Source organism: Euprymna scolopes, chromosome 11 (genome assembly GCF_053919585.1).
Source record: "Euprymna scolopes isolate OS-2025 chromosome 11, ASM5391958v1, whole genome shotgun sequence".
Taxonomy (NCBI): domain Eukaryota; kingdom Metazoa; phylum Mollusca; class Cephalopoda; order Sepiida; family Sepiolidae; genus Euprymna; species Euprymna scolopes.
The window spans coordinates 63,767,952-63,783,607 of record NC_136492.1 but is presented as its reverse complement, the minus strand read 5'-3'; the positions used below and the strand labels follow the sequence as shown (position 1 = coordinate 63,783,607).

Below are 15,656 nucleotides of genomic sequence, written 5' to 3'. Positions count from 1 at the left end.
ACTATAATCATATTGACACACTGGTCCCTATGAGATCAATGAGGGTAACTCTTGAGTGGAAAGTCATTCTTGTAGTAGAAAAATTGCCCCAAAAAGAAGTAATTCTACTATATAGAAAAGAATATGATCCAATTGTGAATATTAAATCCCAAGCAAAATTTAGGAGTATCAATCTAGTCAAAAAGCTTTGAACTGTAAATAATTCTAGGTAAAGAATTGTAATATTAATCCAGTCAGGATCAGTAGTGGATCTGCTCTTGTATCAAGAAGAAAAACCATGACTGAAAAGTTCAAAGAGATTCACTATATTTTATACAGCAATTCTGGTACCTGATTGGTTCATTCTTATCACTCTTATCTATAAATATAATCGTGCCAGTCTTTGTGATCATACTCACACCAATTATGTCAAGAATATTGCAACATTAACCAATGTTAAGCCTTGTCAGTATTTAATGAGTACAGCTAGGACAACAGCATATTCTTTCCATTGTTTTTACTCTTGAGTATATATCCGATACAGTTAGACACAGTTAATCAACTGAGAACCACATACATCTACATAAAAACATACAAGATATCAATAAATATATACCTGAGAACCAAAACAAGGAAAAGAGTATGCTGTTGTCATAGCCCTATCAATGAGTGACCATTTTGGAAGAACAGGTGCCATATAAAAAATCTCTGGAGTTTTGACAACACATGATATAACTCATTGGTCAAAGTATAACTTATAAATTTAAAAAAAAAAACGTGGATGAAAAAATCCAGTGTAGACATTGTTTCAGTAGTATGCATCATCCCCCGCTCATTCCCTCGAGCATCAAGAGTAATTATAAAAGGTGAGGACATTCTGTATACAGGGCTCTTGTTTTAGGTGAGTGTTGATTTGATTTATGAATCTTAGATTTCAAAGAATGGAGAAAGGCAAGAAACAAGAGAAAGAAAACCAAAAAGGAGTGAAAGAAAGCAAAATAGAAGACTAGTGATTGCGAAAGTGATGTAAAAAGAAAGAAAAAAGGAGAATTCTTATATTGGTATTCTTAAAATTTTTGTTCCCCATTCTTGCCACTTAATTTTATACTCGTTTAAACTACTACTACCTCTCCGGTGCTACCAGATCATATTATCTGAAGATACTGGCTTCTTGACCTAAAATGCACCTAACACTGATGTTATTTTTTTTCCTTTCTCTTTGCAAAACTCAATCATGTTCTGCAAAGTAAAAAGTAAAAAAGATTTCCTCTATAAAAACAACTAAACCAAGCAACATAAATATATAAAGATATAAAGAATTTGAAGCATCAAAACTTTTTCTAAGATTACTGGATTCAGTTCATAAGGGTAGTGGTTGATGGGCAGAAATCAGCTCACAGTATTAATGCTAGAGTCCCTCAAGGGTCCATCCTGGGCTCAACTCTCTTCCTGATCTACATCAATGATCTCCAAAATCACATCCTAAGATCATTCGAAGACATTTATGCTGACAACACTACCATCTATGGCAACATATTAAAGGCCGTAAATGACCAAGTTCTCTCTGATTCTCTCTCCTCTGATCTTGAGCAAGTGGTACAATGGAAAAAGAGGTGGCTGGTTAATTCTAATGCATCTAAAACCAAGCTTACATCATCAATACTCTGATCCCCGTCTGGCATCAACTGAAATGAATCGCGCTCATCTTAGGGAGGCTCCATGTTTTGACAAGCTTCTGGGTCTGACCTTTACTCCTGATCTGAAATGAAACACATACATCAAATGCGTTGCTAAGGTCGCTAGAAAAATTGTGGGATCCTTCCACCGCTCCAGTAGATATCTCACTGCTGATGCAATTCTCTACCTGTATAAGAAACAGGTACGTCCAAGGATGGAGTACTGTTGCCACATCTGGCCAGGAGCTGCTAGAAGCAGCTTATCCTGTCTTGGCAGAGTTCAAATAGACTTTGTAGCCTAGTGGAGGATGCCCTTTTCTCTTCCCTGCAACCTCTTTCCCATAGAAGAAATATTGCAAGCCTGTCTCTACTTTATCATTATTTTCATGGCAAATGCTCCAATCTATAGTTCTTCTTCACCAAACCTTTACGAAAACACTTGTCGCGCTGAAACTATTATCAATAATTTCCCCCACTCTTTATCCATGCTTAAACCTAAACATAGATTCCATGAACAAAGCTTCTTTCTTGGAACTGCACACCTGTGGAACTCTCTTCCATTTTTCTGCTTTCCAGCTGACTACAATATGGTCGTCTTCAAGTCCAACATGAACAAGTTCTTGATGAGCCATCCTCTTAAATAATCCAATTTACCAAATTTCCACTATTAACAATTACTCCGATATTGTCTCATTTACTACCATACACATTAATTCTTATCCTCGAGTGGCCCCCAAGCCTTGATACAACTCCTATGTAAAAAAAAAAGCATTAAATAATCCGAAAAGGGTTGATATGCCGTAAACACTTTTGTTTGTGGCATATCAACCATCTGTTTTACATGCTGGCATGATTTTTTTTAGAAATTGACTTCCAAATTAACCTATCCTTGTCCAGGTCATTGTTTATCTTTCTTTCTCTTTAGATCAATCCTCCTCACTTCCTCCTATGTTTTCTTTGACCTCTTCCTGCCAACTAACCCAGCTACCTCATCTGTTCTACATTTACTAACACATCTATTCTTTCAATACAACCAAACCAATGAAGTCTCCTGTTCTACACACATTCCTCATATTTTTAATCTTCCTCTGTGATCCTCAAATCTAAGCCAGTTTTTATGACTTAACTAAACCTGTCATGGTTACAATCATGTGTGCAGATTTAACTTGGTCTAAAATTCTATTTCAGATTGTAAAGAAGTTGATAAAGCTGAACAGATTCTCAAATTAACAATGGAGGTAAGTTGGTTGTTATAGTAGATTAGAAACTGATGTGCAAGATCAATGAGTTATCGATCTAATATAAACTGCCCCTTCGTATTATTTGAATTCATATAACTAATGTTCTCATCTTAAGTGTCATTTTCATAATGTTTCGGTTGATGTAACTTTCGATCTTCTCCAGGTGCTTCTTGTCAAACTAGGGAATATGGACAGATTTTCGAATGGAACCCTTTATTTATTTCACGAGGGTAATGAATAAGTAATTTGCAATTGTATTTTTTTTTTTTTTGGTCACCAAGTATATCGGCTATATTCGTCAGGTAACTTTCAAAATTCTTTTTGAGAATTGAACCTTTAACCTTCAGGAGAATATCACTTTTTACAATTGATTTTTCCAAGTACTCTAACTATTGCACCATAAGTCTTTGCAAAAATGACACTCAAAATGAGAACAGTAGTCTAATGAGTCCAAATAATATGAATAACAAATCCCCATTTCAAAAATTCAGAAATGTAAGTTACCCTTTGTTCATCTGGCTTATTCTTTCCTATTCTTTCCTTTTCACTTCTTTTGGAAGAGAGAGTCGCTAATAAAGTCAGTTGATCTAAATAACAGTATAACGTCATATTTTTACATCGAGATGTGATGCAAACGAATGCTAAAATGTGAATAGCTTGAATAGCTATCCTCTTTCTTTCTTCGATTCATTTAGATATGTTGTCTTCTTCATTTCCAAATGCAAGTTAGGGTTTTCACAGGGACATATTAACTTAATATTTTTAAACCAATGAAAATCGTTTTAAACCTAAAAAGGAACAAGCCTATATCCAATTAACCAAACTATCATTTTTCAATAATTATCACATAACTATTATTTTTCACAGTATATGAATGATACCCTATTACATGTGACTTGTAAAGATTAAATGTGAATCGTTTGTTGTAGTTAAATTTAAAATTTAAAGTTAGTGTTCCATGCATAATATCACACAGAAGATTTTTCAGGCATTGAAACCATTAAAAACAACTTTAAATCAAGACAATGCTGTTTTTATTCCACTTTTAGTAAATACATATTATTTACATTCTTCAGATTACTGTTGTCGTCTTGAGTATTATTTGCACAATGTTTCAGTCAAGGTAACCTCGAACCTTCTTCAGCAAATCTTTCTGTCAAACTCGGCAATCTTTTGGAATTACAAATGGAGCCCTTTATTTAATCCACAGGAGTAGCATGCTCTTGTTTCATCAGCCATGATTTTGTAGAAGTCCTAAGTAATTTGCAATTTTGGCTTGCCCGCACTGAGAATTGAATCTTCAACCTCCAGAAGAGTGTAACTTTTACAAATGAATTTTACTAAGTACTCTATCCACCGTGCCATGGCCCTGACTTTATATATTATTTAGTAAATCTATCTATATATCTATAAAAGTGAGAATGTATGAGTGTGAGGACACTTCTCAACCTATATACTCAACGAATTTTGGATCTACAGACTTGAAATTTAGTATAGAGAGTATTCACATGTCAAAAACTTTTTAATTGAATTTCATCTGGAGAAAGGGCCGCTAACGGGTCAAAGTTGAAAGTATTAATATAAAAAAAGAACAAAACAATGTTTTCCTGTTTGCTTATTTCTTAGCAAGGTTTTGCTACTCCTTTGAATTATAAATTTCATTCTAGCATAACTATTAAAAAACAACAAACAAAAAAACAAAATGGTAAATCCGTATGAAAAAAAAAACGTCAAAGATGATTGCCTCCAAGAAGACAGGACATGTTATTGTGTTAATTTCTTTAAACTTATAAAATGCAAATCATGTAAAATAGAAATTAATTTTTATTTTTTAGTAAAAGGAAATTATGAACGGTAAAAATAGTAACATTTAAGCATCAAAACATGAAAACAATGGTATCTACGTATTCGTCATATTTTTAAGATGATTATATCCAAAAATTACGAAAATCAATATGGTAGAAAATTATTTATTAAAGAAAATAAAAAAATAGAATTTGATGAAAATGATCATAAGACACAGGAGAGTTAAAAAGGGAGGTAATTTTCCATTTCAATTTAAACAAGATAGTGGCAATTTTTCACCTGCTAACACAATTAAAGTTTTCTTTTTTTTATAATTCAGTAACATTCAGGTAATATCGACTGCATAATTTGGAAGCTACCAATGTAATTTATTAGAATTGACAAAAAAACATCAGTAGAAACCATTGTTTTCTATCTGAAAACTCCATTTATCGATACAAAATTTAATCCTAATAGTGTAGAAGTGCCTTTATTGTAGTTAATAACTCTCTCATGCAAATACTTTTTTTTCAACAAATTTCAAAAATATATTGTGTTTGTACTAACCATAAAGCAGTAGAAACTAGATAAAGATGAAACTTAACATACTCAAATACTGTACGAAAACTGCTCAAGGAATGAGTATAAACTCTTTACTTAAAATTATTTTAGCTCTTTTGGTCACCATTCATCATGTTTTTTGACATTGCAGAGTGCAACAAAATTAAAAGGATTATGTATGAAGAAGAAAAATGACTGTCAGATGCTTCCCATTTCAAAAGACTTGGATATACAACTTGTTGAAATTGACAAAGATATTTTCAAGATACTTTGCTATAAAGCAGAAGTGGTGAGTTATTTTTTTTCTTTCTTCAAATTGTGAAAGCAGCAAAGAAATTTTTCTACCTGATGTTTATATAGAATAATCTCTTAAAAGGGTAGAATTAGAGATCATATAAATAAATAAATATTGATGCCAGTTTCATAAAAGTTCTACTAGATTCATCTTTGGATAAAGAAGTCCCAGTTTTATTTGGGGTAATATCCAGAATTCTTTTGAAGAATTTTTCAACGATGCAAAATAGAGCATGTTTAAACAATTTAACTGTGGAAAAAACATAGATATATATAAAAAAAAATCAGCAGATATATACAACACATTATCTCCAACTTTCTAAAATTTCTGGTATTAAATTTAAAAAATTCAGAAATTCGAAATTAATTTTTATCGTCATTCCCATAATGATATAAATAATCCATTAAAACAATAAAATAAATTCTATTTCTGCAATACTATATCATATTTTCTTTTAAGTTTTCAACAAAAACTTTTAAAAATTAGTGAAAAATTGTGTTTTGTAAATAGAGATTAATAGGACAAGTCAGTAAGGGTTGACCTGATATTGGGAAGTCATTAAGAGTGTATCCACTTCTTGTAGCATGAGCAAAGTAAATCCACTTTCTGTGGTTAACATTAAAAACAATTTGAATGGATGCATCTGCTTTGCAGCAAAGAGGGTTAAGCAACAATTTTTCAAATTCTTAAATTAGAAGTTTAATTTCAGAAGATTTTCGGTTTGGTTAGCTATTCTATACAAGTTGTGGCGATGAAGAATTTTCAGTAGGTCGCTGTTCTCTGTACAGGTTCTGGACTTTATAATTTTGCAAGCAAAGAGCAAAAGATCCTTGTCGTATTGACACAAAAAAAATTATGTGCTGGAATAAACAGAATATCTCAACTTTCAGGGATCATACCTCCCCATCACACATAAAAAAATATTACAACAAAACATATTTTGTATTTGGATTATTCCGACTACATTTCTTATCTTGGATGTTATTTTTATATATTTCAGCTGATGTAACCTATGACTATCATCAGGTGCATCATGCTGAACTCAGGTATCTTTATGTCAAACTTTGGAATCTGTACTGAATTTTCGAATGAACTTTTTATTTACTTCACAAGGGAAATTTGTTCTTGTTCCATCAGCTATTCCCAGGTAGAAGTCTTAAGTAATTTGCAATTGTATTCTTCATACCGCCCGTACTGCAGATTGAAATTTCAACCTCCAGAACACTATCATTTAGAGCCATGACGCAATGGCTAAAAGTGCTAAGTGATAATGAGTTCTAAGTGACAGTCTACTGGCGGTTGCAGGTTCAATCCTCACGACATGTGATACTAATGATACAATTAAGAATTATTTTAGACTTCTATCTGACTGACAGGATGAGAACAAGCTATCACCATAGATTAAATAAATTGTACTATTTTAAATTCTGTACATAAAGATTCCTGAGTTTGACAAAATGCACTTGAATATGGCCGAAATGTGATAATAATGTTCAAGATTAGAAATGTAGTCTAAATAATTCAAATAATATGAATTGTTAAATTTTTATTGACAGATTTAAATTTGCTCTATATCTATTTACTTGCCTCCCCATGAGAGCAGAATAAGACACAAGGTTAGTTTTTAATGTGAAGAAAATCAAGTTCCTTAAGAGGGGTACTTTGGATCGAATCAAAAATAAAAATTACCTTAGTCTTGAAAATCTCTTTCACTAACTGAGGACAAAAAAAGTTGAAGTGTAGTATCTTCAGAACAGATACTACACTTTGCTCCTAGCCAAAAAGCCCTGCTATGTTAATTTAATGTAAAATCTAGTTGTTATTTCCTCAAAGTTTGTTCATAATCCTCTAAACGTTTTTGGAAATATACTATATCAATTTAACATCAAATTCTCAGTTTATACAAATAGGTTTTAAAAGCTTATTGTTTAATTTTTAGAATGGTGTTTAAGTTTCTATGTAAGTTTAATGTAGAATGATTTCCTTTTTGAAATTTCAAAAATGTCATTTGCAAATTAAAGTAAATAAAAAAAAAATTAACTAGAAGGATTATCTTAAACTTTAAAAAAATTTAGTTAGTTTAAACTTAAAAAAAATTTAGTTTAGTTTAATTTATCTTAAACTTATATACGAAATCGAACCATCTGCTAAAAATTCAATGTTTAAAAATGTAAGTTTTTTTTAATTTGAAAATTTGGTGCATAATTAGAATTATTTTTTCTCAAAACATGTGGAACAAGAACACAAGTCAGTTGTAAGACTGCATACCTCTGCATGACAACATAAGGATGGGCCAAAGTTTTATATAGGCTTGACTTCATGTTGTATGAAGTATTTTCCATGCAAACGTTGATGACTAAAAGTTATCTGATCAGGCTGAACAATTGCATGGTGGTTATTGTTATCAAAGTACATCAGATCAGGTCCATACATAAAAATTCAAAGAATTACAAATTGAAATTCCGTTAAGATTTCTACCTAGACCAAACTTTTCAATGTTATGATCAAAATTCATGTATGATGTTAGATTTCATTGACTATATTGCAGACCAATTAGTGAGTTCCTATGATGAACAAAACTAAAGTTATTGTTAAAATGTGACTTTACACAAAACATAGTGACAAACTTGACCGATAACATAATCTCCACTTTGGCAAAAGTAATAACAAACGTTAGTGTGTGTGCGTGCAATGTTGGTTAATATGATTTTGGGTCTGATGTATACAACATGTTTCATCACTGCTAAAATGTTTGGTTGTTTGTGCATTATAAATGAATATAAAAAAAAAAAATGCATTTTAAGTAAAAACATGATTACGTAATGATGTCATGTCGAAATATGTAAAAAAAAAAAAATCCAAAATTTATGAAAAATGCTTGAGTAGAAAAATAATTACAAGAAAAAATAAAATGTATGAAAAAAATGCAGTTTTATCAGTTTCTTCTACTGCAGCCAATTCTATATGACAACCTGACTTATCTCCCTTGTTTTCAGTTAGATTCATCAATTTAAAATTAGAAAATAGCAGATTGATAATAGCAATGTTTTTTGTAAAATCATAGTTCTAGCAGATCTTCTGATTGATTATTTTAAAGAAATTTTTGACTTTTTTTTTAATTAATTTCAACATGACATATAATTACATAATCGTGTTTTTACTTAAAATACATTCTTTTGATATCCAATTGTAATGCACAATCATCCAAACGTTTTAGCAGTGAGGGAGCATGTTGTATGCATCAAACCCAAAATCATGTTAACGAACATTGGAGAAAAGATTTTGACAAATGATTTATTAACCCGGAAAGTCATGTGAACTAACATTATTGTAACTTGGTAGAGGTTTGCACTCTTTAAAGTGATTTGCTTTTGTATAAATTTAGTTTAACATTTTATTAAATAAAAATTTTTATTTGTTATGCAGGCATTTACTCAATCTCAAAATGAAGCCGCCTTCCGTGTCATCCAGTCAGCCAAAGATATGCTCTGTAATCTTCCAAAAGAAGTAAGTTCCTTTATCAACTATATATGTATGATTGGCCTAATAGATAGTACTGCAGATTATGGAATTGGTTATACCAAGTTGAATTTCTGTCGAATCTATTGTTTTTTGATTAGACATGAATGATGTGGGGAAAGGTATGAACCCACTCATGGGTAAAATAGTGATTTGTGTAAAATCTAGATAAGTTGTTGTAATCTCCATGCTTTGAGAAGGCCATACTTTGCTAAACTGATATTTAAAATATCAACTGAAGGGTTGATAATAAATAAGACAACTAAGTGGTATATTTGTGGAAGTACAGAATAGTATGTTAGAGAAAGAATGTTTATTTACTTCCTTTCCACCACAAAAAAATGTGAAAGTTGGGGGGGGGGGGAGAAGGCCTAGAAGAAAATGATTATTTGCTTCCTTTCCACCACAAGAAAATGTGAAAGTGGGGGAGGGGGCAAGGCCTGGGAGGGTGAACCTGATAGGACTACCCAGAACTATACGCCAGCATGACAGAAGAAAGATCCCCATCAGTTACAATAGTCCACCTCTGTTGAACTGATTGTCGAGAACGAATTCTCAACATGGTAAGAATGCCATTTCTGATCTTCACAGTAAGATTGTGGAAGAAAGACTTCCTGTTCTTCATTGTAGACTCATCTATGCATAACATCTAGAAGAGTCCATTTATGCACAAACTGGGGTAAATCAGTATCACATCATAATCATTTAGCTGAATTCAAATCAAGTTGGACCCATTGTATTCCTTTATACTGTACTATAATTAGCCATATATGAACATCACTAGTCATATGAACATCATTCTCAAGCTAGAGGTAAAATAGCAACTTGTGTTCAATTAATCATGCCAGCATATCCTTTATAATAGATATTATGTTTTAAGATTAAATAACCCCCAAAGCGTTTATATGCTGTTAAATAGACAAACCAAATCAACTTGATTTCTTTTCTTCTTATCAATATCTTTAACAAAATTTTCAAATCTTTCTATCATTTGTGACTATCTCTAGAAATATCCTTCTAAAAATTTGTCATAGTTATATTTTTGTGTTGTTGCTAGTTTGATATAAAATTCTGATTAATCTGAATACAACTTCTATATTTTTGTTTGTTGTTGTTTCTTACTAATTGCAGAGTGGTTTTCTTTCCATGTTGTGCTACAATTTTGGACTTGAGTTATACCAAAAGATGCAGTTTTCCGCTTGTGTTTCCTGGTTGCGGCTTAGCTATGACATTGACAAAGAAAGGAAAATTTCTGGAACTACAAATCAGGTTGTTTCATCATTTTTTTTTTAATGATTCAACACAGTTGTTGTCAAATTGGAACTGGGGGGAGAAATGAAATAAACCATCCTCAATGGGTTAACATCAACATTTCTGAAAGTCTAATTAGACTTATGGTGTCAACTAAGTTAAGTTCAAATTAAATTCACTTACATTACAATAACATTGGGAAAGTATTAAATGCCAGCCAATGAAAGTAATTCCTTCTCAAGGAATGTGGAGTTTTCTGCCTCTGCTTTTACAGAAATAGTTTGTTTATGCAACACTGTTCTTCCTTTTTATCTGTTATCTGTGTCTTGTTCAATGTTTATAAAATTAATTGACAAACCAAGACACCAATAGAAACAACTTATAGATTGCTCTTTATGACATTTTGGGAATTTTACGAATCGCACATCAAGGACCAAAATCTTATGATTGATTTCTCATTGAATATATCTATATCACCTATATCAGTTTTCCACTCCAGAGATCCTCAGATGCTGGAAAAATTTCTATTCAAATAGCTTCTTTCCTTGGACTGTTTGCCTTTGAAATTCCCTTCCCATTCCCTGTTTTCTTGATTATGCTAACATGCAGAAATTTTAATATAATGTAAACAAACTTCTAGCTGAATAACTCCCTACTCAGGATGTCCCTATAAATCTGGCTCCTAATCATAGTAGCCCCTTATGTCTCGGTAGCAATATGCCTTGTTTGGAATGAATAACAAATTTTTTTTAAAAAAGTAATCCATATTGAGAATTCTCAGGAAGTTTTTTCAACTGACAATTTGAATGGATTTTACACTTAATCTCACTTATCATCAATGAAGTCAAAAGAATAAAATATCGGCTGAATTCATTTTCCAGTGCTACTCATGAGTTGAAATAGTGCCTGGGCGTTATTTGCCCCCCCACTTCGATACAGGAATTACTGGGGAGTTATCTACCCTTTAGAACTATATTACCGCTTAAGACTATATAAGAACAGATGGAAGCAGCCAGTTGTTTTTTGAGTTGAACTCGGCAATGAACTGTAGAACGTTTTCCATACTTTACAACCACCAGTAATAAGAATGGATGACATCGTTTAAAAATTTTGTAACACTTTTGATATTGACCTAATTTTCTAGCTTGTTCATAAAACCTTCCAAGGCATTCATAAATTTTATGATGTTTGTATATCAAAAGATTCAGTTTATTCAATTGCTCAAAAAGAAAATCAATCAATCAGACAAAACACATTGTCTATTCCTTATCATCTAACAAGCCACCCCTAAAGTCCAACACTTCCTTACCATGGTAGGAACAGTGTCATGGTAGAATTCCTATTGAGTTATCAGTGATGATAAGTTAGTTTACATGTAAAATCCATTCAAACTGTCAGTTGAAAAACTTCCTGATAATTCTCTATTGAATCATCCATTTAGATAATCTAGTCCTATTCAAGTTCCACCATGACTGATCTTGTTGTCTCATCATTTACCTAACACTTAACCCTTGTCCTAGAGTGGCTTCTGGGTCTTGATAAGTGATGACCTTTCAACTAAAAGAAAACAAAAATTATCTAGCTGATAGAGTTCTAATGAAAAATCAAGGAAAGGTCAGCATCAGGATCTGTTGCCCTCTGGTTGTTTCTGTATCTTCATGTGGCAAGCAAAGATGTGTCAGGTGCAGAACTGTAAATCAATAGAGAGAAAATGTCAATGTTGCTTCTGTGTTGTTCCTTTGTATCTTCTGTGCTAAACCTTCCCCGACTTCACATGCAACTGCTGAGCCTTGTTGTTCTTGGTATCGAAGTTAAATACTTTTAATCTTACAGGTTAATGAATAGCTGCAACTAATAAGAAAAACTACATTCACAATAGACAATCCTGAGGCACTATCTTCATAAGTTCTATCCTGAAATCTGACTCGTCTAATAAACAAAGAACTTATTATGCAAAGCAAAATATTTAATCTTACTTTGAATTTCCCAAAAAATAATTTTAGCTCATTTCTAAGCTTAAATATTCACCCAGTTATATTTCTTTGTGAAAACTGTCAGACATTTGTTTTGGGAAATAATCTAAAGATAAACTTCATCCCTGTTAATGAAATAAAGGCTTGAAAATCCATGAATTAGGAGCTTCACAGTTGATAAAAGTAGCAAATTTAAATTGTTTTATCTAAAAAACATTTTGATAATGAAGCTGAAAGTTTTTTCTTCATGCCAGTTCCTTATAATGGATTATACACTTGATATGTTCAATAAGTGACGACAAATGTCCATTTAAAGTTGCATGTTTGTATCACATAGGGGTCGCCAAAAATATAGAAGGGAGTAGACACAGTCTCATTCTAACATTTAAAACAACTTTATTGATCATCTTTGTTAGTAAGAAGAGGGTTGATAGTATAATGAGTCCGTGTGTATGGATGGAGAAAAACGTTAGGCATTCCTTATCTAGAATTCAACTTAAAATATAAAAAAATCCTCATCAATTTACGTGACATTTTCACTCTGTGACATGTATATCATAAAAATGTTTCTGTATTTTTGTTTTGTTTGTTTTTAATTACGTTGAATTCTGGACAACAACTAAAAAGAATTAAAACATTAAAAAAGGAAGAGTGGAAAGTCCTTTGGATGTTGCAGGTCAGGCAGCAATTCTTTGGGGGTGTACCATGTCAGCAAACAGTTATCTTCAGCGAAAATCGTCTATGCTAGAGTAGACGGGAACAGGAGAAAGTAAATGTGTGTGTGTCTGTGTCTTTGATGCTGACTAGGTTCTCTCTGTTGGCTGACAATAATTCCCAAAAAAGGCCAAAGAAGTTTCTTAGGGGACAGATGGAGTCATTGGTATGACTCAACTGAGGATTAGTGAATACTCTTACCATTATGCCAGTGGTAAGGAGAAGTTTAAAATAATTGGAAACAATGCCGCATAAGCAGAGAAGAGTTGATGTTATTTTGGATTTTTTCTTCTAGAGTAATTGTTCTACCAAGACTTGAGAGTTTAGTTTATGCTACTATTTAACCCATAGCTGAGAAGAGGATATCTAGATGCATACTTTTCCCAAGGGTATTAGTGAAAGTGATGCATGAGCTCAGAATTTGAACATTGCACACCAAATCTATATAATTTATTATTGTGATGTGGCTTGACTATGGTTCAGGTGTATTTAAGAACAAAACTAGTTGGAGTCAGTTAAAGCTGTGAGTCAGAATGCAAACACTTAGCAGTTTACTTGTCAACTCACTTACTAGTTGTTGTTACTTAACACAGACTTCTATTATTGTACTTAATAGATTAAATCTATTCTATATTTTATATCTGTGTATAGTTTTTCACTAAATGATATAACATTTGTATATTTAAAAGATTGTAAATGAAGAAGATTTAATTGAATAACCATTGAAAAGGATTTATAATAAGTATCAGTTTTTAGAAGGTGAGAACAGGCAGATAACTTTTCTTTGTACGTATTTATAATAGATTAACAATTCTGTTTATTTTATCTCTTTCAGGCTTGCACTTTGCGATTACTTGCTACGGCTTATTTAGAATTGGGTGACGCTGAATCTGTAATGAATGCATTAAATGCCATCGATCTGGCAAATTCTGTAAGTAAACCAGAAATGCAAAATTTATTTCGTGATAGGATTTTTAAAAAATGTAAAACATTATTTTTTTTTTTAAATATTCTCTAGAAATCTAAATTCTACAAAAATTATATTAATCTTGCAGGAATACTTTTTTTTAAAGTTATTCAAAATGGCTGTAAATCAGAGATCAGTCAGAAAAATTTTTGATGGTCTGAAATTTCTAGAAGAACTAGAAGAATACCTGGGTAAAAGTAATTTACCAAACAGAACAGTTTTGCACCACTTTTATGTCTCCTTACAAAGATTAAAATTAAGATGTAGTGGGTCAAATCCGATGCAAAGAAGGTTGCTGAGAAATAGGATCAACAACTCAACAAGACCATGAATATCAAAGAACACTACCCTCCTACCCCACTAAATAACACAATGAATAGTTATTGAAGAGTTACTATTTTATTTTACTTTATTGCTGGAATCAACACTTTTTTTTCTTGCTTTACCTTACTCTTGTCTAGTGATATTGTCTTTTGAACATGTAAAGATATTGCAATTTTCATTTGTAAGTTTTCTTTTTATTTCCTTTATTTCAAAAAATAAAAAACAACTTTTTCTTTATCTTTCAGATTTACAATCATCCATTTGGTCTTCTCTTGAGATTAAAAATTTGTTTGTTGAATCCTGAAGCAAATGTCAATCAGATAAAAACAGGTGCGAACAGTTTTTCCCTCATAATTGTCCAATTATAAAGTTAATCTTGGCTAAACTTTTCATGCTTATACAGGATGACCCACTTAAAAGTAGGCCGATCCCTCTAATCTTTCTCTTAACAACCAACTGACACCACAAGACAAAATACAATTCTTTTTCCAACAAGATGGCACTACACATCACACGTCTCACAGATCAATGACATGAGTTCATAACATGTTTACGGAAGAGAGAACAATAAGCAAAGGATTATGGCCACCATGTTCTCCGGACTTGTCATCATGTGATTTTTATCTTTGGGGGACTTTAAAACAAAAAGTTTTTGCAAATAATCCTCACAATCTAGACCGACTAAAAGAGAACGTTACCAATGCTATCAGGAGAATCACCAGAGAAGATCTACAGGTAGTACCTACAAATGTTGTTAAACGTGTCCAGAAATGCATAGGTATCAACAGGGAGCACTTTCAGCATCTTTTATAACACTACAGGTACTTTAAACAATAAAATAATGTTCCTCTTCTCTGCTACATTTTCTGAGCTACTTTTAAATGGGCCACCCAGTATAATGACTACTGTGTATTCATGATATAAGAAAATGATGTCATGTATTTTGAAATCTATGATGAAAAAATACTTCAAAAATAATATTAACCCTTTTACTCCAGAAGGTGGATATATTGGCTCAAAATTCTATTATCATTGTGGAAAGCAAATTTATACCACAGTTTTAAAAAAAAGTAAATCTGTGAGAAGTGGATGTATCCTCAGTGATCTGTTAACATCGCTCCGACCGAGTCTTTAAACTGCTTTTATTAAGTAACACATTTTAGCAATGTTCTGAAAATTGTGAAAAAAATATAATTGTAAAATAAGAAAGAAGAAAAAAAAATTAAAATTTAATGGAATCATTCCCAGCAATGTTTGCTAAAGATTTTGTTTTATGAAAGATTAGGAATATGTTTGAGTTTTGTGGGTCAAGAGATAAGATTTATCACAAAGGCAGTTATTTTATTTACCTCTTCTCTAGGGGCTTAGACA

At 32.0% G+C, this 15,656-nt stretch overlaps 1 protein-coding gene across 2 annotated transcripts in view; it reads left to right on the top strand.

The window, feature by feature from the left end:
- LOC145287884 (testis-expressed protein 11-like) overlaps positions 1 to 15,656 on the top strand; it is a 126,166-nt gene that overhangs the window by 19,868 nt on the left and 90,642 nt on the right. For both annotated transcript variants that reach the window (XM_080135799.1, XM_080135800.1), the window contains exons 7-12: positions 2,844 to 2,893; positions 5,394 to 5,531; positions 8,964 to 9,044; positions 10,188 to 10,325; positions 13,830 to 13,925; positions 14,531 to 14,615. In XM_080135799.1, coding sequence (XP_079991925.1) covers positions 2,844 to 2,893; positions 5,394 to 5,531; positions 8,964 to 9,044; positions 10,188 to 10,325; positions 13,830 to 13,925; positions 14,531 to 14,615 — 588 coding nt within the window. The remainder of the gene's footprint in view (positions 1 to 2,843; positions 2,894 to 5,393; positions 5,532 to 8,963; positions 9,045 to 10,187; positions 10,326 to 13,829; positions 13,926 to 14,530; positions 14,616 to 15,656) is intronic.